Source organism: Calidris pugnax, unplaced genomic scaffold (assembly GCF_001431845.1).
Source record: "Calidris pugnax isolate Ruff unplaced genomic scaffold, ASM143184v1 scaffold46, whole genome shotgun sequence".
Taxonomy (NCBI): Eukaryota; Metazoa; Chordata; class Aves; order Charadriiformes; family Scolopacidae; genus Calidris; species Calidris pugnax.
In genome coordinates, this window is record NW_015090769.1 from 671,609 (window position 1) to 693,062 (window position 21,454).

At 43.0% G+C, this 21,454-nt stretch overlaps 1 protein-coding gene across 1 annotated transcript in view; it reads right to left on the reverse strand.

Annotated features, from left to right (window-relative positions):
• The window catches only part of CRTC1 (CREB regulated transcription coactivator 1), a 24,081-nt gene extending 5,753 nt beyond the window's left edge, over window positions 1–18,328 (reverse strand). Inside the window, exons 1-12 of the mRNA XM_014938117.1 lie at window positions 18,311–18,328; window positions 17,827–17,943; window positions 15,953–16,000; window positions 12,864–13,001; window positions 11,999–12,060; window positions 11,065–11,159; window positions 9,613–9,698; window positions 9,175–9,218; window positions 8,423–8,643; window positions 5,526–5,662; window positions 4,688–4,942; window positions 2,375–2,476 (exon numbers count right to left, since the gene is read on the reverse strand). Of these exons, the coding sequence (XP_014793603.1) occupies window positions 2,375–2,476; window positions 4,688–4,942; window positions 5,526–5,662; window positions 8,423–8,643; window positions 9,175–9,218; window positions 9,613–9,698; window positions 11,065–11,159; window positions 11,999–12,060; window positions 12,864–13,001; window positions 15,953–16,000; window positions 17,827–17,943; window positions 18,311–18,328 (1,323 nt within the window). The remainder of the gene's footprint in view (window positions 1–2,374; window positions 2,477–4,687; window positions 4,943–5,525; window positions 5,663–8,422; window positions 8,644–9,174; window positions 9,219–9,612; window positions 9,699–11,064; window positions 11,160–11,998; window positions 12,061–12,863; window positions 13,002–15,952; window positions 16,001–17,826; window positions 17,944–18,310) is intronic.
• Between the last annotated feature and the right edge of the window lie 3,126 nt (window positions 18,329–21,454).

Here is a 21,454-nt window from a genome sequence, read left to right on the forward strand (position 1 = left end):
CGTTGTCGATGAAGAGCCATGCAGACACCAAGGCGAGAACTACAAGCAGAGCTTTTCAATTTGTGTTTGAACAGGAAGCCCTTCGTGTAACAAACGCACATCCGAAAACACCAGAGCAAATAGATTTGGAGATGTGGAAAAGATTTAAAAAATATATATATAAATAATTAATTATATAAATAAACAAAAAAAAACTTCTGGTGAATGAACCGTACGTGATAAAAATCAAACCGCAGATTTTCTATTTTTAGAGCGTGTCACTCCTCGTACGGATACGCTGCAGAACCATTTCACCTCAAATTAATCAGAGAAACGGGGAGCAAGGGGAGGACACCCACCCAGTCACACCTTCCATTTGTCAGCCAGTGCCAAACTGGTCCAGAATGGGCACGTTTCTGCTCTTGGAACCAACCTGCCTCTACTCCTGGCAAAAAAAACTCTACAGGCTGCTGGGTCCTGCTGGTTGGGAGCTGCCCCCGTAATTAAAACCAACCCCAATTTTTCTTCCCAACTGGTTTTTTTCCTTCCCCCATTGCTTCTCTCCACACTTAATACTTGTGACCACTGCCCCACATGGCTCGCTCGCCACAACCAGCTTTTGGTCACCGATAGAGGCAGGAAAAACTGTCTCATTTTTAATTTAGCAAAAATACAAGAATTGTGGGGGTATTTTTAAGGGGCTACTGCTCAACCCTCTTCCTTCCAGGCAGAGTTAGGGTGTCCCACTTGAAAACAGCAAGAGTTTTACAGGCTAAAACAGGCCCAGCAGGAAAAATTACAGCCAAGTGTGCGCCCCAGCACTTTGCACTGGGCAGTGGCAACGAGCCCGTGGACAAAACCAAGAAAAGAGTTATCGAGAAGCCAATGGGGGGAAAGAAAAATCAAATAAAAAATCAAAAATCAGGTGCCCTGCCCAAATGAGAGCTGGAGCTGAGACTCTGCAGCAGGACTGGCAACGGCTTTGCTCGACGTGACAGCCTGGAGGAGTCAGGTCACTTGTTTTCTTTGAGCCACAACACACAGAACCCGGCAGAACTGGGAGAAGCAGGTGGAAGAGAGAGAAGTTAAGAAGCAATTAAGCAAGGGTTAGGAAAATCCAGACAGTCCTGACACTCGGATCTAATGCTGAGCTTACCAGTGACCTGTCTCTGGCTAATGGCAGGGAGAGGCGAAGCTTCTGGCTTTGGAACCGTGAAGGGGCAGCACTTACTTAGACAGGATCCTCCTTAACAGCCTTCAACGGTAAATGGTGAAACAGAAAATGTATTTTCAGAGTCTTTTGTGATGCTCTGGAAGAATTCCCTGCACCTGGTTTCTACAGGTGGGATTTAAGAAAAGGGCAGCCCCACGGAGCTGGTTTAGCAGCGTGGGATTATTTCTGCACTGGAAATGCACTCGTTCCCTCACATTAGGGGCACCCCCCAAAAGCTGCCTTGTTTCTAACTGTTTGGAGCTGCTGGCAGAGAAAAATTCCCTTTCATCCGTTTACAGACACACCAAGCTCTGAGTTGCCTACGGGACACGGGGAGGTGTGAGGATATACACACACAGGAATTAAAACCAGCCAGCGTGCAGGAAAGCGTGTTAACTACCCTCTTCCTCCCAAGCCACAAGACACAACTGCTACTTTCAAGAGTGTTTTCTCCACTGTTTTCTTTCAAAGTGTACACTCCCATGTCAAAAAAGGTCCTGATGGAAATGCCTTAGGCCACACAAGTGGTATTTAGTGCCACAGGAGTTATCCTGCTGCAGGGGACACTTCTTTCTCCCTCCCCTGCACTCCCAACCTGTCAGCTCCTACAAAAAATTGCTAATTGAAAGGGGTCTGCCTGGGGGTTCTGTCCCCAAAGAAAGTGGAGGGAGAGGAGCCATAGGACAAGAGGGAAGGGTTTGACACTGAAAGAGGGGAGATTGAGATGAGATTTGGGGAAGAACTTCTTTGCTGTGAGGGTGGTGAGAGCCTGGCCCAGGTTGCCCAGAGAAGCTGTGGCTGCCCCATCCCTGGAGGGGTTCAAGGCCAGGTTGGAGGGGGCTTGGAGCAACCTGGGCTGGTGGGAGGTGTCCCTGCCCAGGGCAGGGGGGTGGGACTGGATGGTCTTTAAGGTCCCTTCCAACCCAAACCAGCCTGTGATTCTATGATTCTATGAAATCACTGCGTTTCAAGAGCGTTCAAATAGTAGGGTTGGTCAACAAAATGGCAATTCACCAGCTATTGAAAAACTCTGGAACTGAATGAAACTGCGAACAAGATGAGACACCGGTAATGCATGAGGCACACAGAGTTACAGTGAGACAACTATGGGTCAGTAATGGAGAGACTCAACTAAAAAACAAACACAAGAAGCAAGGCCTGTGGAAGCACAGAGTCCCTTACTTGAGGGGAGCTGCCAGGAGAGAAGCCTTGATTGGAGACAGGAGAGGTGGGAGACTGGTTGGCTGGGGAGCCAGCATTACTGCGGTACTGCTGGAGTGAAGCCTACAGAACAACACAGAATTAAAGACCATGGGATTGATGGAAGGTTGGAAAATTCTCAAACTTCTGGCGCGCACAGCTGGAGGAAGCTGGGAGAGACCATCCTCTTCAGCAACTCTCGCCGAGAGCAGGGCAGGACTGTCCTACAAGCAAAACTGGTGAAATGTTTCCTCACTGTTCTCAGTTACGCTCAATTTCAAAAATAAAAATAAAAAAAAGCTGGTCAGCCAACGATTTAGGGGAAAAAAAAAGTATTGAAAGCTGGGAATAGCTCAAAAATAATGTAATTTATCCTTTAATTCAGCTGCCGTACCCACACATCCTTAACCTGTGCTTACACTGCTCTGGGAAATCCTCCTTGTTTTACTCTGCCTCGTCCTGAACAGCCTGGGTGTGTTACCAGGACACAAGTGTGTAACCTGGAATCCTTCTCAAAGCTGCTTTTTACCCCAGGACACGGAACAGACACTGTCTGAGAATTCACACCACGTTTTGCAGGTTTATATTACTGATATTTACATCGTTCTCAGTCTTCTTGAGAACACATTTTCAAAGATTTACCTTTTTTTTTTTTGGTCATAAAGAACCCTGGATTTGAACAAATTAATGATCTTAATGGCATTTAAGGAGAACAGTGCACTAATTAACATAAATAGTACAGCTTTTCTCATTATACTTCCTTCAGAAATTAACATCGAGGAAAACCTGCAGTCCAGGTTCTAAGAAAAGGAGTAATTTAACCAGAGAGCTCTGCAGTGTGGGAGAACGCTGCCCCACCAACAATTCTGACACCCAATTCTGGAAATCTTGAAAAAATACATCTTTGTAGCCCTGCGTTGCTTCTTACACACTTTAAGCAGCCATCCCAACTACAGCAAAATTAATTTTAATATCGCTTTACAAAAACTAGAGGTTGCTGGTGAGACCATGACACAGCTCAGACGGCTTTTCGATGAACTAGTGTTAAACTTCAGGTTATTTATGAATGATTTCAGTTGCTTTAAAAGACAAGCACAGCACCCTAAAAGTTAAGGCCTTAAAGAAGTTCAGGATGAGGAAAGCAACACAGAAAGCAAAGAATGAAAATCAGAATAATCTGTAGCTACTGGATTATTAGAATCAAAGCATGGGGACACATTTTGAGGAGTTCTTCCCACTGCTGGATTTGTCTTTTCCTCTTCCCCTTCCAACCCGGAAAGGGAAGTGGCTTCTTTCAAGAAGCACTAATCGGCACAAACCATTAAAAATTTTATCCACTAATTAAAGCCACGATCGAGTGCTAGGATCAATAGACACTGATTTCTTCTCATTCTCAAACCAATTACTGTCACTACGACACTGCCAGGAGGACACAAGAGGTCAGACAACCCAGATCCTACGCAGCAGGGCAGAAGGAGCAGAGAACAAGCTGTGAAATTCTTCCCTCAGTAGCCTGGAACCCTCCTCCTGCTCTGCATTTTGGGTTTTCGTGTGCTGAGACAGACAGAACATTTCATACCAGACCATGTTAAAACAAGCAAGAAAAGAAATCTGTCCATAAATCCTCAGTATACGAATGAACACACTCCAGTTCTTCTGCGCACCCGAAGGAAGCCACAAATCCAATTTTTGAAGTAATAATGTATGGTCTGAAAGTCCTTAAAACAAAAGGGTTCTAAATACAGGAAGTATAGAAAATACCCAGTTCTTTCCAACTTTTGGATAATGTTTGTTAGCAGGTTTCTTTATGGAATTTCTGTTAGCTCCTCCCTCTGGTCAAGGCACAGCGTGTAACGTACACTGTGCTGGGGGTGCGTGACATTTAACAGCCTGAAAACCTACCAGTGCAACGGCAGCAGCAAGATATAAAATAAATGCTGATGTATTAGACTGACGGTTGGACAAGATGATCTTTAAGGCCCCTTCCAACCTAGAAGATTCTGTGATTCTGTATTTAAGCTGGTCCGATCAAACATGGAGTTTTAAGGGACACTGTTTTATGAAACTATGGTCTCTCTAAACGCGTATTAAAGCCCAATTTTCCATTAAAACCCAATTTTCCTCTAGAAAACACATAAATGTGGATTCAACCAAGATGTTTCGACGTCTACTTCAGGCTCTGCCGAAAAGTATATATATTACAAAGGCTGCCCAGCTTTTCCCTGCCACTACGCTGCATTTTTCCAGGTTTTCCAAAGGAAAGCTCCCTCCCTTCCAGCCCTGCCCCACACTTACCGAGTTGATGTCTATTCCCATGGAGGGCTGGGTCTGGCTGCCCGGGGGGGACTGGGGGATGGTGGAGGGGACGGTGACGGAGAGCGGTGGGAGCTGCGTTCCTCGCTGAAGGCCCGAGCTCTGCATGAGAGGAGTGTTCTGGGGCAGGGTACTCGCCACCTGGGGCTGCTGTTGCTGCTGCTGGGAAGTTGTTTGGGTAAAAAAAGGGTAGGGGGGAAGCTGCTGCTCCAGAGACAACGCATCCATAGCCACGGCCTGGAAAAGAACAGTCAAAAATCATCCGCGCTGGCAGGTCGTTTCATTTTCAAGCACATCAAGTTTCACCCCAAGTGAACTTAGGACTAAGTCAAGCTCATCTCACATTTAAAAAATATCTTAACAAAAGGTTCAGAAACAGTCAAGAGCACGTTTCAAAAATCTTAACATCACCCCCAGTGTACAATAAACAAATACTCCAAAAAGCCCAGCTGAATGCCCAGGTCAGGAATTGACAACCCAGGCAGTCGCAGAGTCACACTTATTAACTCAATTAGAAAAGCTAATTGAGCTTCACTCATCAATTAGAGAAGTGTCTTTCAAATTTCACAACTAACTTTGGGACAATACCGTTACAGAAAAGTGTCCCAATAGATGGTTTTTATCACAGTTCTAGAAAAGCAGAAGTAAAATCTGTCCCCTCTCCAAACCGCTCCCCTTTTTAAGGCTCTGAATTAACGAACACATTTAAAGAAAATTACAGAACAAGAGAGATGAAGTTACAGCCGGCTCCTCCTCAGGTAGAGTGAAACAACTCACCTGGGATTAAAAAAAAAAATTAATTCTCCAAGTGAGTTCCTACCTGAGTGATGGGTGACAGAGGGGAGAGCGTCGGAGACATCTGCTGGGACTGTGGTCGCCGCGAGTCCGTGCCCAGGGACAGGGGACTGACCGTCGGCTGACGGTGCTGCTGGGAAGGGGCTGGCGTCGTCGTCATTCCTGCCAGGAAAGGAAAAACCACAGCTTGAATGGGAACAGAGCAATGGATTATTGATATTTGTACAGAGGTAATTACCTCAACGATGAAAAACGCAAGGCCTAAGTGGACAACCACTTAATGCAAAGTGCCGAACGCGCCTTGACCGATCAGGCTGAAACTCGTTAGATAATTCACAATTAATTTTGTCAGGCTGAAGAGCATCAGGGTGGGAGAAAGATCCCTGTGGTTTATCCCGGAGCAGGATTTGTGCACGGAATCTGCCTCTAAACCAAAACAGGCAGAGCAGCTTCGGGGCTTTACAAAAACCACGGGTCTCAGTTCTCGCTCCCGGGCTGCACACGCTGATCCCAGGAAAAGCACATTCTGCTCCATTTGTAAGGGCTGAAACTTCAGGAAGAAGATAACAGATCATATAACAAGGCTAATCAGAAGGCACTTGAGATATTATAAAAGCAAACACTTATTTAATGGAAAATGCAGAAGAAAAACTGGTTACACAGGAAGCACTCCATTTTTAATGGCATAGCAGAGCACAGGAAGGCAGGAAATATCCTTCACACTCTAAAGAGCCACGACCGAGCAGGCTGTAGGAATAAACAATTCAAGCATTGTCATTTTCTTCAAATTCAAGGCAAAAAAAAAAAATAAAATATCAGGAAGTTTTGAACCCTCCCCTATTTTCTGCCTCACCCTAGAGGAACCGAGACACCCTGGAAAGTGATTTCAGGACAATCTGACGAGTGAGCTGTTCTCCCAGAGCTGCCAGAAAGAAGGAATTCACAGGAGCCTTGCGAGCTCCCAGGCACTTGGCAAACGTTCAGGGCTTCCAGGCAAGCTGCCAGGGAGCCAGGAAGCCCGGGCTGCCAAGGAGCCAGCAGGCAAACTGGCTCCAACTGTGCAGATTCTGAAGCCTGCCTGGTTTCCCCTGCCATGTTTTCAAAATCAACACCGTCTCACGGAACATGTCAGTGAACCCACAGACTCAGACGCACCAACGCGTGCTCTGAAATCACTGTTACTTCTCTATAACCTCACAGGTAATTTGTTTCCCCACCTTTTTCTTGGGGGCTGCTGAGGACATGGCCTGTGCGACACAAAGCTCCTGCAAAAGGTTCAAAAGCCTTTATGTTTTTGGCTAAAGAGCTAGAAGATAAAGAGAGGCAAGGAGGGTGTGGAAAAAAAAAAATCAGTTAAAAAAGCACCAAACACTGACTATGCCAAAGATTAAACCATGGGACAGCCTCCAAAGAGAAGCAGAAAATCATCAATGAGTGTATCTTTTTAATTTGTTCTGTCTTTGGTAGATCAGGAAATGTTTTCAAAGCAATTATATACTTACCGGTTTGGTTTTATACTATTTACTTTGCTAATTATGAGTAGGGCAAAAAAAAACGTAGCGACTCAATCTGGCCTAACTCCACCAAAGTAGCTCATTTCTTTTTATACACACAATAGTTCTCTTTGCACAGACTTGGGAAGTTCTGCTTGAGTGACAGCCCATCTCTGAACCTTTAGATAATCTTTTTTGAGACCTGAAAATGGGTTAAAAGATGCCGAAAGCTGCCGCCCTACTCTGTACTTCAACGGTTAAACCATCTTCTTGCTTCATTCTTAAATAAAACCTCTCAGCCATAACACTGCATTAACCTGATTAGAATTATTTCCTTTTCCCAATGTATGAGAGGATTTTTAAGTGGGGAAGGGAATCCTGCCTCAGACAGGAAATATACTTGTATTTTTGGATACAGCGCCTCATTTCTATTCTAGGAACCAAGCGATTGCAATTGTCACTCACAAGAAAAAAAATGCAACCTTCTTCTCAACTATTTGAGTATGACCCAGTGAAATTATGTAAAAAAAAAATAGCAATCACCAGTTTAGGCTGTAAAGTTAAATTTAATCCTGAAATTATCAGGTGATCAGTATATTTTAAACTGCCAGCACAGCAAATAATGTTTGTGTGCGGTTTAAGGTTATTTTAAAATAAAATTATCACTATTGCTGAAGTCCAAAAAGCACAACAAACACAACTGGGACTCACCAGGCTCCAACAGCAATGGTCCTTGAAAAGAACTTGCAACAAAACCTACCTCACTAGGAAAGCACTAATTTCACCACAAAGGCACCACCCTGACAGCAGTGAGAAATTAAGGTGTGCACACAAAGCCCTGCTCTAAAACGTAGCCTGAATATTCAGGATATTTTCAAAACTTAAGCTTAGAAAAACTCACAAGCCTTGTAAAGGCTCCACGTTATTCTTGATTGCTCAAAAAAGAAAATTTGCTTCAGATGAAGCACTAAAGGTTCTCTCTCCAAAAGAATTCTCACACAGGACAAAAACCCCTAACATTCTAAAAGAATGAAAACAAAAGGTTGACTTAAGATATTTCCATAACACAAGTGCTGGGTGGGGTTAAGGGCAATGAATTACAAGGGAAGCAGCTTTGGGTGCCAGTCTCTCCTGGGGTCTTACACATAAAATAAACAAACAAATAAACAAAAACCAAAGAAGATGATTTGGGCAGCAAGAACACGAGAAAAATGAAAGACAATTTGTAAGTCGTATAACTAAATACAGCTTTCTTACTTCTTTGTGCAGAAATGGCCTGATAAAACTCGTTTACAAAGAAATGTCCATCAACATCAACTGCAAAGAGCAATTATCTCTCAGACAAAACAGTAATACCCAGCAAAGAAATCTCCCTAATTGTGAGGTATTATGGACAATCTGTACCAACACCTGAGGACGATGCTCTTACCCTGACTGGCGGTGCTGATGCCCAGGTGAGTCAGGTTGGCAGCAAGATTCCCGGTGCTATTGGAGCTACTCAGGGCTGGGAATGTGGATTCCTCGGGATCTAAGGGTGTGGGGAGCGGGGAAGGGAAGTGGATGTTGGTCAGGTCTGGCAGGGAGCCACCCGTGTTATGCGTGGCAGGAATCAGTGTTGTAGTGTTTTCCTGGTCAGCTGATGGAAAGATGCTAAAAAAGGGAGAAAGAAAAAAAAAAAAAAAGACACATCTCAATTTAAATTTCAGCCTGGACAGATCTATAAAGTCTTTTTTAAAAAGGAAGGTGCAATATACAGAACTATATATTGTATTTCAGAGATGTAACAGCTAGTGGGTCACCCAGAGAGGTATCTATTGCAGTGTTACAGCATCTAAGGACTTCTCAGGAAACTCGAAAGCAAGAATTCAATATTCACATTCAATATATAACATTGATTCTTACAAGATCTCAATGCTCTTTTAAATTTCAGCCTGGACAGATCTATAAAGTCTTTTTTAAAAAGGAAGGTGCAATATACAGAACTATATATTGTATTTCAGAGATGTAACAGCTAGTGGGTCACCCAGAGAGGTATCTATTGCAGTGTTATAGCATCTAAGGACTTCTCAGGAAACTCAAAAGCAAGAATTCAATATTCACATTCAATACGTGACATTCAATATATACCATTGATTCTTACAAGATCTCAATGCTCTTTAGAAAAATTTTCTCAAAACTTACTTGATTCCTGGAACTTCACATGATTTAGGTCTTGATGACCCAGTCTAAAATAGAAGGAAGATATTTTTAAAGGCAAAGATACCGCTAGAGATCAATGCTGAGGATATAGCTCAATTAGTAAGTTTTATTTGATTTAATACATTTCTACAGAACAGCTGTTCTTCTACACAAGAGCTCTGTGAAGAAACTTGTCACCTTCATTGCTTTATGGGCCCAACAAGGCTCAAATTTAAAGAGTTTCTCCTGATAAAATCAAACATGTGCACGCACACATAAAATGCCTTTCTGATCTACTCTTTAGTGATTTGTTGCTAAATATAGCATTTAATCTCTAATCTCTGCAAGTAGTTTGTTTTGGTTGACAATATTTAGAGCATGGGTTTACCTAAATACATTTAGGAAGTAAAATCTCCACACTTTGAAATGCGAGATTCCTACCTTTTTAGTGTCCCATCCTTGCTTAGAGAGAGTTTTGTCTGCCTCAGAGGTGGTTTCCTCCATTCCAGGGACAGTCAGTAATAGAACTGGAAAAAATGAGAACAAAAGGAATCATATTATATATTATATATACTACTGTTATTATACATTATCATGTATTAAGCTTCTCAGTAAGACATTTTCAGATTGGAAGGTTAACCATTTGAAACCTCTTAAGTAACCTATTATCAATGAATATGAACCAGTGGCACTCCACTGTTATAAAACCAAAATTTAAAAAGACGAACACCAGAAGGGACTAAAATCCTATTTAATTGGCAAGGAGACATTATCAGCTTAAAAAAAAAAAATCCCAAATAATACGTTTAAAAAAATTTGGCCTCCAATTTAGTCTGCTTAGATCTAAATGGAAAAGTGTATCTTGGGACTTGGTTTTTCTTATCTTTTGCATTTTGCACAAATGATCTACACCCGCTACATCTGACAGGTGGCCACAGGATGATTCCAGAGGAGAAAAATCCAGACCATCTCCCCTGGGACAGAGAAATGTTACGAAGCTGTTACTTCTCCATATTCCAAGCACGTTTGTTTGTTCAAAGCAATCAACTGTTTCATCGTTGATGAAATTAATGTCACCTGCTAATAGCAAGGTGACAAGAAAACAGCACAAGACAGCCCAGCCAGAGAGATGCATCAACAGGAGCCTTTCACACTGATGACCATAAATCCATATTTATGTAATACTGCTTAAGATCATCATTATTTAATGTTTTACAGCTCTAGAAGGACATGGAAGAGCTGCAGTACAGCGCATACGCACCCGACTGTTGCGTGTTCACCCCTCTCCAGGTGGTTATTTATGGATTAAATTTCTCCACACAGATTTAAGAGCTTTTAATGCATTTCTTGAAGTGGCAGCAGGAAGGAGGGCCAGCAGAGGGCACCAGAATTGTTAGTGCTGGGAGCTGTGCTGCTCCAGCTCCTGACTCCAGATGTTGTCACAGAGCACTGTTTGTCAGCACTGCCTCCGAGGGTGTGCTCACCGGTGATCACAACCCCATAAATATAAATTAGGTGAAGTCTTGCTACTTCCCGATGTGGTATCACTGACCATGAAACGCCTGTGACCTCTACAAACCTCTAGTGCCCCCGAGAGCAGCCCGACCACCAGAGTCCCAAAGCCCAGACTGCTTTTCCCCATAGGGCAAGGTCTTCAAATAACAGAATACGGGGTTCAGGAAAACATTCTATGAGCTTTGTATCATCTTTTCTGGATTTCAGTAGGCAGAAGAGTAAATGTGGTGCTTTGTTCCAATTCCTGCGTAACTGAATCCACAGAGTGTTATCCACATGGGTATTTATAGAAATAGATGAACACCAATAGGTGTGCACATACTCTGACGTACAATGCTTTCAATGTTACACATATTTTTACTGGGTTTCTCCATTTACCTCTTTTCTGCTGCATGTCCTGTGACCCTCCTGAAAAGGATTCTTGTTGAGCTGGGGTCATAGTACTCTGGTGCAAGGCAGAATCAGAATTTGTCCTGAAAGGAAGGAGGCAAACCCAGTATTTTTATTGTCAGTTTCTCTAAATAAGGGAATGTTTACCTCAGATAAATGTAACCAACTCAATAACCAACCCAAATACACTGCATTAAAAAAGTAAAATCTATATATGGTGTATATCAGGCACAATTTCCTGCACAATTCGCAGAACAAATCAGTTCAGGTTTGAAGAGCAATTGTTTCAATAGTGGGATGGAGAGGAATACAGGATAAATTGGCTGCCACCGTTAGAAAATAATTTGATATGCTTTGTTGAGATTATGCATGATCAAATAATGCAATTTTTAAGTGCTTATACATCCTTTCGTTCTACTAGTCTTTGAAAAGAAAGCATTCCTGTTTCACAGGGAGGGAATACGACTGGTTCAGGATGGAATTATGTTGTGGAGATGGGAACCTCCACGCTCAACACATCTCCTGATGAGCTCTCCTTGCCTGGGAATGTAGGCAACCACTTGGGCAACTGGGCATCTCAATGTTGGGAGCAGGAGGGGCAGGACCAGGCAACGAGCAGTGAGAAATATCCAAGTGCTTTACAATTCAACAATTTTGGGGTATGCCTGGGTCCACCCAGCAAGATTTACGCTTAAAAAGATCCCATTAGGTGACACACCTTAAGTTTAAAAGTGAGTCATCTGAAAGAATAAGCATAACAGAAGGAAAAAAAAAATCAATTTCTAAATTCAGGAAGGTACAGCGATTCAGACGACCAGCTGCTGTGGGGAACAATGAAGGCCTCTGTGGCACACGGGAGTGTTGTGGTGTCAGAGAACACAGGCCAAACACTAACACACACGCACACGATTGTGCTACAAACCTTCTCCAGCTCGTGTCCGACGGAGGTGACAGATACACAGTGCCGTAGGGACAGCTGTCCACGTGATTCCATCAGTTAAGGGCAAGAACACCACTTGCTCACTTAAGCAGTAGGCCTATTTGGATGCTTTTTCTAAGGAATAACTCAAATTACCCCATCAGAACCATTAAGTTCAAAGCAGAAAAGCAAGCAGAGCCCCTGTGGGGAACATCCTGACTTTAAAAGGACACTCAAAACAAAATATTTTCTGGGCTATTGTAATGTTTGAGCAACAGGACAATCATCCTCCTTCTCCCTTTCTGAGCATCTAAGTCCTCCCTGAGAAGCCATCATCTCCCCGCTCTCCCACTCGCACGGCCCCTTTAGCCCCATCAAACCAGTCTGATTGCGGCACATTTCAAGCCAGTCAGAAATAATAAGCTAATTCATTTTCACAAACGGCAAGAAGAAATAGCGCTTTGGCAAATGCTAAACCGATGAATCAACTTGTAATAAAAATGCACAACCAACTGCAAAGAATTAGTCTGGTTTGGGTTTACACAGTTCTGAAGGGAAACTCAGTTTCATCGAGACCGCTTCGCCTTTTCCATCAAAGGATCTCAGTCCCTCTCAGCTTCATGTGTATCATTATCCCCACTTAGAGCCGAGGAAAGAGAGAAAGGTAAATGCTTACTCTACAGAATAGTAGGTATTTATAGACTACATCCCAGTTCAGAAAAAGCAGCTGACATCAACTGCACAGATAAATGGGAAGCAACTCCACTGACAGGTGAGGAAGGGAGGAAGAAGGGAACTCCAAAACCTGAAAATTATGGTATTGTTGAAGAGGTAGGTGTTGGCTGCCAGCTCACGAGCCAAAGGATATTTGTCTTCCGTGTTTATCCACAGAGAGAGGGCGTCGATGCGGGGAGCCCAGGCGGTTTCTGTCACGATACACTCTGTCCACCAGCCCGTGATGCCGGGTTGTTCTGCTCGTGTCCAAAGCTGACGACTGAAAAGGAGTCTGAGAGGAGAGACACATGAAGTTACACACAGAAAAACACACACACCGGCACCCAGAACCTATCCAGATCCTACGCAAGGCTCCATTAGTCTAAGGAATAAAACTCAAAAAAAAAAAAGATATGGACGAGTGTACCCACGTACATTTTCCCTCCAGCAACATTTTCGCTCCAGCCACGGAAAGCAATTAACCAAGGCTATCTCTTCCAGACAGAGCTCAGAGACAAGTGGAGGCAGACCATGCTGGACCTGCCCTCTCATCAATCAGCGCTGCTCTCCAAAACTTTGCATCTCTAAAATACCACAAGTGAGCGTGGCAGGGAGCCTCCTGCCATGACCATTCCCTCGGTGTCACATGCAGCATGCAGCCAGGAGGAACGTGCCGACAACCGGAGCTCCAACTACAAGGGCAGGAGATGGGGGAAGAAGATGCACCCTGAGCCTAACGTTCCCCAGAACACGCCGCCTTCTCTCAAAGCTTCCCTTCACCCCTCCTTTTCAGGGTAATTATTTTAAGGGGACACTGATAGGATTGAAAGAAAAAGAAAAGCAGTTTCCTTCCTCCTCTGTCTAGAAAAAAGTTACGGCATCCAATATTTTTGGAGTGATGTTCATTTCCTTCAGGTCGCGCAGCGAACCCAGCTGGGCTGAGTCCACCCCGAATCTTATCAGCGCTGGTATCTGGAGAGAGTTTATTGTCAGAGAGTGAGGGTGGCAGAGAAAGGACAGGGGAGATGAATTCCCAGGTTGAACTGGAAAACTTCTCCCACGTTTTCAAAAGCCCTTCCCAGTGTCTACCTGGGGAGAGGGGGGAGGAAAGGAAGTATGGAATGGTCAATCTCTACTCATACTTCCAACAGCAATATATGGGTCTCAGGGGGGGGGAAAAAAAAAAAGCTACAGAGTCTTCCACTCCCTGCCAATGTGAACAGCTTTGCTGAGTCCCTCAACACCATCTGTTTGGAAATCCAAAATTTCCTCCTCCATTCAGGTGCTGCACGTGGCAAATGCACTGTCCTGGCTGCCAAGCCATGAAACCATCTGGCTTCCACGTTCATCTCGGGTTTATTTTTTAAAGTGTCCAGCCTTGGTTGTTTAAATGGTTATTTCTAAAAAGTTTTACAATTAGTTTTAAATCTTCTGTTCGTAATAACTTTTTAAAGAGTCCTCTAACTATTTTAAACTCTTTTCTATTTAGCAAATATTAGTCTCCTCTCCCTCTATGCACACACAACCTGTGCTAATATAAATGGAGGCAAAGTGGCCGCGGTGTTTATTTTCTCATTTCAGGGCCAGCACTTTCTATGCAGCAGAATATTGCTTAAGTCAACACGGGACGAGCAAGAGAGCACAGTGACTTTTTACTGCACTGTCAGTCCCTAAGATCATGGTGTTTTGCTTTAGTTCCTTAGCACATATGACTTCCTTGTATGAAGAGTTAGAAAACTTCAAGTCATAGCATCTCAATTTTAAATAATCCAAATTAAAACCCCTTGGTTTCATCTCTGCTGCAAACACTGAATAAAAACCTAGTTCTACTCAACTGGCACCACATACAACTGGGAATGCTCGCAATTCTAAAACAACAACAAAAGTTCTTAAACTCTTCTTTGTGCTTTTGTTATATCAATTCCACCCCAAGAGGCAGGAAAATTTGCAAATACATGCGTGTTTGGAAGGTCAACAGGAGAAGCAATTTCTTATGTCAGTGGCATCAACCACAAAGTTACTAAAAAAGGAGAAGGCAGTGTGAAGCACACAGAATGCAGACCTCACCTGGAATTTAAAAGGAAGCCAATGCATATTAGTATATAGACAAAAAGCTGTATGCAAAAAATAGTTATTTCTTGAATTTCTTTCTCTGGCACAACTTCTGTATTAAAAACACACCAAAAAATCGAATTTGAGTTCAACAGTGGCACAAGGAGACATGGACCATGCCCCATCACAGGGCTACAATTTAGAGAGCGAGGAGTTTTTGGGCAACCCTGTTCTCTGGCTTTCCAGGAACAAAGATCCCAGGTGAATCCCTAACCTGCCCGGGGAAATCCAAAAAGAATACAAACATTTGAGGAAATGGGTATCACCTCCAACAGGTTTGGCTCCTCTGAACAGTTTTCACCCCATGAAACCTACCCTGGACCAAAACACCAGGCAATACACACTTATCAAAAGCCCCATCCTGGCAAGGCACGTCAGACTTAAATATAGTAAACAAAATTTAAAAATGTGAATAAAAAAAAAAAGAACAGGTCTGAGCATCAATTTTACTTGGGTAATGAAGAAAGAGAACTTTTCTGCTTCCCTGAAAAAACATTCAGGGATTTGAGATCAGAACCAAAACTTCAGAAAACACTAAAAACCAAAGCAGCTAAATACAGACAGGAAGGAAAAAGCTGCGTGCTCTGAAGCAACAGTGTCCCTTTAAGATTTATCAAGGCATCGACTTCAGGAATAAATACGAGCGAGGTGGATGAGGGGGAAAGAGAGGAGTGGGACCTACTGAGGGTTCACATTTCGGTGCCTCCTGGAGCCAAGCAGCGTCGGGGTTATCATTCTGCCCTTCCCGATGGAGTTCAACATGCAGGCTAAGTGCGCATGCGCAGAGATGGCTTAAATCACAGGCCAAGACAGAGCCAAAGAAACCACCGCCTGCATCAAATTAATCCCCCAGAAATCATAAGTAATCACACGACAGAACCACAGCAAGTCCGGGGGAGTCTGTACAGGAATTATTATGCATGTTCCAAACCGGGATGCATGGCAAAACCTGTATTTATGTGACAGACCATAACTCCTTTAGAGCTGGGAGGGTGAATCAAATAAATACTGTGCATACCAGGAAAAAAAAGAAAAAAAAAAAGTGTAACATGTGCTAAAATACGTATCTACCTGGGCAAACAGTACACCAGTCCTAAATACGTATTTGCACAAACCTAAATACTTGTTTACCAAAGAGACAGGAACTGCTCCAAAGGCTTCTGCCAGAGCTCCGTTGTGCTGTAAATGCAAAGAACCAAGATTCTCAGACACTAAGGCTCCCACAGGCTTCACCTGATCCGCACATCCCACAAGTATCTTTTGGCAATTTCATCGTATGTTAGCTTAAAATTGAAAAACCTGGAAAGCATTCATCACCGATAGCAATACACGGCTTTATTTCATTGCTTGTCACCATTTGTTATCTGAAATAGGATCAACTTTGGAATTTTGTGTGTGTGTGTGTGTATGAAAAAATATATTAAAAAAATATCAAACACCCTGGAGCTTAAGGACAATTTGTTTCCGTATCCTCCTCTAGTCATTCATAAATTTTTGAATACTCACTTTTCAAGCATTCCATTAGTTTCAGGACTAAAAGAATTTCTGTAACGGCCATCAAGCACAAAAATACTGAAATACTACTGCTTAAAAAGAACGTTAACTGTGAACCTCCTTAACAAGAACCTAAAGATAAAATCTTGAATAGACCACAAACTTGTGGAATAACACTTAGGGCTTCATAAGCTTAGAGACCCCTGCACTGTATTCCCTAAATCAGATTAAAACAGATATTTGCTTCTCCTCTTGCCCAAAATTCAATGTATGAAAAAATATATTAAAAAAATATATAAAACCCTGGAGCTTAAGGACAATTTGTTTCCGTATCCTCCTCTAGTCATTCATAAATTTTTGAATACTCACTTTTCAAGCATTCCATTAGTTTCAGGACTAAAAGAATTTCTGTAACGGCCATCAAGCACAAAAATACTGAAATACTACTGCTTAAAAAGAACGTTAACTGTGAACCTCCTTAACAAGAACCTAAAGATAAAATCTTGAATAGACCACAAACTTGTGGAATAACACTTAGGGCTTCATAAGCTTAGAGACCCCTGCACTGTATTCCCTAAATCAGATTAAAACAGATATTTGCTTCTCCTCTTGCCCAAAATTCGAGCTTTTAACCTCCACAAATTGAGCTGACAACACATATGTCTAAACGCAGAGGTTGATGTTTCATCAATACTTTCTGGGTATTTATGAACTGCCTTCAGAACTGTCATCAGAAAACCACAAACTGCAAAATTTCATTCTTACCACATCCTTGTGAGATAAAATATAAATGTTACTGGCTCAAAAAAGGAAAACTAATGCAGAAATTTTAATTATTTTGAGGACCCTCCAGAAATCAGGAGTCCCACAAGTATCCATCACCCAACCCTATCCTCTGTACAGCACCTTCTGCCCAGACGTGCTCACTCCCAGCAAAATATTCACATAAAACACTGATTTTCTGTTAATAGTGTGTTATTTCTGGAGTCACAGCAGCAGGAAAAAATAAAGCCAGTACATCCCTACATTTACTTTTCAGCCAGCCCAAAGAAAAGTGACTATTCTGACTCTGGTGTGGGTCCTGTTCCCCCTTCTCTCCTAAAACCCCCACATTACTTTCATCATTTGCTTCCATTTTTGCACTGAGTCTACAGTATCTTTGTAGATTTTGTTATGAATTTGGTACTGAACAAAAAAAAAAAAAAACCTAAACAAACCCACCTCCACGAATATTCACTGACAAATTGCATCGCCTCTGCCTACTCTTGACATAAAAGCATCAGAAATGGGAAAACTAACACTAAATACATACAATAAAATATATCCACACATCCCATACACAACTATAGTCCATTCCAAAAAAAGCAAAAATTTTTAAAACAGGGTGATTTGCTGAGGGCACGGTGCTGTGTTCTGCACCAGCAGGTAGTTCACGGTCTTCTGGGAGGAAAAAATAGCATGTAGGCAGAGTATTAATCAAGCCAAAGAAAGAATCCCCCTGTTGAACTCACCTGGAAGGGCAGATCCATGGCACTGTTTCCAATCTGATTCACATTTGGCAGCGACCCACCGTAGTACTGGCCACGACTCTGTCCCAGTTGCAAATATTGGGTTTTCTGCAGCTGTAACTAAAAGAAAGAGAGGAGGAAAGTGTAAGAGCAACTCATTTCTTTTTTTCAACTCTTTTAACTAACTCCACACCACATCCACTGTTGTCGAGAGCATCGATAAACAGCATGAATTCAACTTGTGCCCTCTCAGCAAAGCGTGGCTGGGAAGCCACCAGGGCAGGTCGTGTGTGACAGCGTGAAGGGATGGAAGAAAAATCAACGTCCACTGTTGTTGAGCATCGATAAACAGCATAAATTCAACTTGTGCCCTCTCGGCAAAGTGTGGCTGGGAAACCACCAGGGCAGGTTGTGTGCGACAGCGTGAAGGGATGGAAGAAAAATCAACTCCATATTCAGTGAACATATTCCATTTCCAACAAATTACCACCACGTGAAACCCCATGGTTCTTATGTCACCTGCTATTCTGAAAACCAGGAGGGAAAATACCCCGGGTCGGTCTGATTGTGACTCTGATCAGAGCTGGTCCTGTGTGTGACACACACATAAGAAAGTCACTTTAATTTAATATATTAAGTGTACTGTTTAACCAAACATTCAACCTTTCAGCTCCCCAGCTAACAGAGATGATGCAGCTTTCCACCAGCAGGTGAGTATTCTTGTTTCTTGCACCAGGAAAAGCTCTGTAGGGAGGGCAGAGACACAGGTTTTCAAAGAAAACCCAACCAGCCAGAGAAAAAAAAAAACAGCAAAGAATTCCCTACTGAATAGGTACGTGTGAAAATAAATCTGACAGTCTCCAATGTCACAATAAACCCTCAGCACCGCTCTTTGGTTCTGAATGACACCTCTCTACTGACACATTCTACACTTTCACGTCATCGTGTGCATTTCTGGTATACAAAAAACCGTGCGAGAGAAAGCTGTGTGTTTTCTACTCAAACATCGACTTATTTTCACCATCACTTCATTCAGAACTCTATACCATCCCAACAGTTCGATAATAAGCCCAGCAATTTTTGATTAATCTTTTGTTAGTGACCTTTCCTCAATCTTTTAGTTTAGTAGCACCGATATTAACAATCATTTCCCAGTCAATTCTGTAATGTTGCCTAGATTTAATACCGCCAAAGCTCTATTTTGCACTGATAAAGCAGAATTTGCAATCATCTGAACACAACAATCCAGCTCCCGGGGATGCATCTTCCAAGGACTCAAGAAACTACAATTAAAGTAGCAGAGAAATGAGCTTACATAAGTTCCCTCTCCTCCCACGGCGGAGGAGTACATATTTTATAATGTATGTTGTTCCTCGCTAGATGTCAACTAGTTTTGCACTCTGAAATGCAAGAACATTCCTAGATTGGTAGCAAAGAATTGTTTAAAGACTAAATGTTCAGCTCTTGGCCTAGATGCAGGTTGGTTGCTAAGGTACTGGAGTGTGTACATCAACAAATCTGCTTTAGTTTCATTCAAACAGATCCGAAAGCCTTCGCCTCCCAACGCCGGGATTTGGAAGAGCAAAGTTGGGAAAAGTACTAGAAAAAGGCGGGCATCCCCAAAACGGGATGTTTACATGGGGTTTTGTTGGTTTGGTGGTGGTTTTTGTTTTTTGGTGTGTTTTTTTTTTTTCGTTACACTTTCTTCAAGCAAAGGAAACAGCAGGATGGAACCGAGTGGCTCTGCCTCTACAGCTTCACCACAAAGGCCCGGCGGTTGAGCGAAGATCTTTCTAGCACTTTCCGTCCCAACAAAGCAACCTGTGCAGAGAACGCCCATCAAAGGACAGCAAGGCAAGTGGGGATGCCCCAGTGGTGATGCCACCCGAGATACCACGCTGGGAGGGCCAAGATAGGACAGGGAGAAACGAGACCTGTCTATCTATCCCTAAGAAAGGAACTCAAATACCCTTTATTCTCAGAATCTCCCCTAGAAGCCACCGATTTCATAGAATCACAGAATGGTAGAGTTGGAAGGGACCTCAAAGATCATCCCATCCCACCCCCTGCCCAGGGCAGGGACACCTCCCACCAGACCAGGTTGCTCCAAGCCCCATCCAGACTGGTCTTGAGCATTTCCAGGGATGGGGAAATTTCCAAATATACATATAACCAAAACCTTTATGCTTTAGCCAAGGGGCCAAATTAATCCAAAAACTCACAAAACAACTCTGAGATATCAAACCTCTCTATTGAACGGGCTCTCAAAGCCTCAACTCTTTGAACAGGACACCAGCCACAACGTGCCCGATGGGTTTTTTCCTTAACAAAAGGGCAGATAAACCCCTTCAGCCCCAAGATTTATAAAACATTCCCAGTGTGTCATATCAAACGGTTCCAAAAAGAAAATATCCCACCTAAAAAGCAGGAAAGGGCCCTCCCCTCTTTTTTTTTTTGTTTTTTTTCCCTTTTGCAATCTTTTGACACGCAATTACAACCCGGCGCTCTCTAAGCAATACGTGAAATTAGAGAAAGGCTCCGCGCTGGTATCGCTTAATGAGTCACAGCCCCGTTAAGGCAGAGCTGCAGAGCACTAAAAGCACAATATCAGAACTAGCTGTGCTTTTCGCCTGGCCCGTACATATGTTTTTGTTGTTAAAAAAAAAAGGCTGGCTTGGGATTTGTGCCAAACACTGAAGTAACTATTTCAACAGGTGTTGGTTTCTTTTAAAGAACCTACTATAAGACGCCCAGGGAGGGGTGTATTGGGGGGGGGGATTGCTTTATGGTTTTTTAATGTTTTAACCTTCCCCGGTACAAACCTACCTCAAAGCACAATGTAAAGAGGAGGTCACGACTATTTGTCTTTCCACTCTAAGTTAAAGGTAGAAATGAGGAAACGCCAAGAGATGGAGAACTAAAGCGGTTCCCCAATCCGAGCTCGTTAAAGGGCTCTGCAGCATCATTAATTTTAGCCACGCTACCTTCGATAAACACTTTTGGAGATGCCTGCCAAAAAGAAGGGAAGCGATGGCTCGTTATTGCTATCGTATATCATCACACCAGCGCGTGGGTCTGGATTTGTTCCTCTCTCCGGCGAGCGGCCCCCAGACTCCGCCGTTCAGAGGAGCCCATCAACAACTGCCACTTGCAATCTGGGAGGGATGAAGAGGAAGCAGAACAGGCCACGTCGCCGAGCGCCTCCGATCTCTGGCTTTTTTAGTGTGTTAAAAATAATAATAATAAAAAAAAAAAAAGCATGTTTAAATACCGCGACGTCAGATCTCGCTGCTGCTCCAATGGGAGAGCGCAGGGAAAACCAGCTCCGGTGCTTCAAAGCAGAGGATCAGCAAAAAAAAAAATAACCTGCAAAATTCATGCTTGGAGAGAACTCCGGAGTCTCGTGTCTTACTGAGGGGACCTGGGCACCAAGAAAAAACAGGACTGAAAATGAAAACCGACAGCGGTTGTGACTAAAATGAGCATTTCCTCCTCTTTCTGTAAAACTACCTCGCGAAGTGAATTAAGTCTATGGCACAATTTGGGGCCTGGGGATTAGGTTTGAAGAGGGGGCTTGGGGGGGTTTTATTTTAAAAGCAAAAAAAAAAAAAAAAAAAAAGCCTTTTCTTAA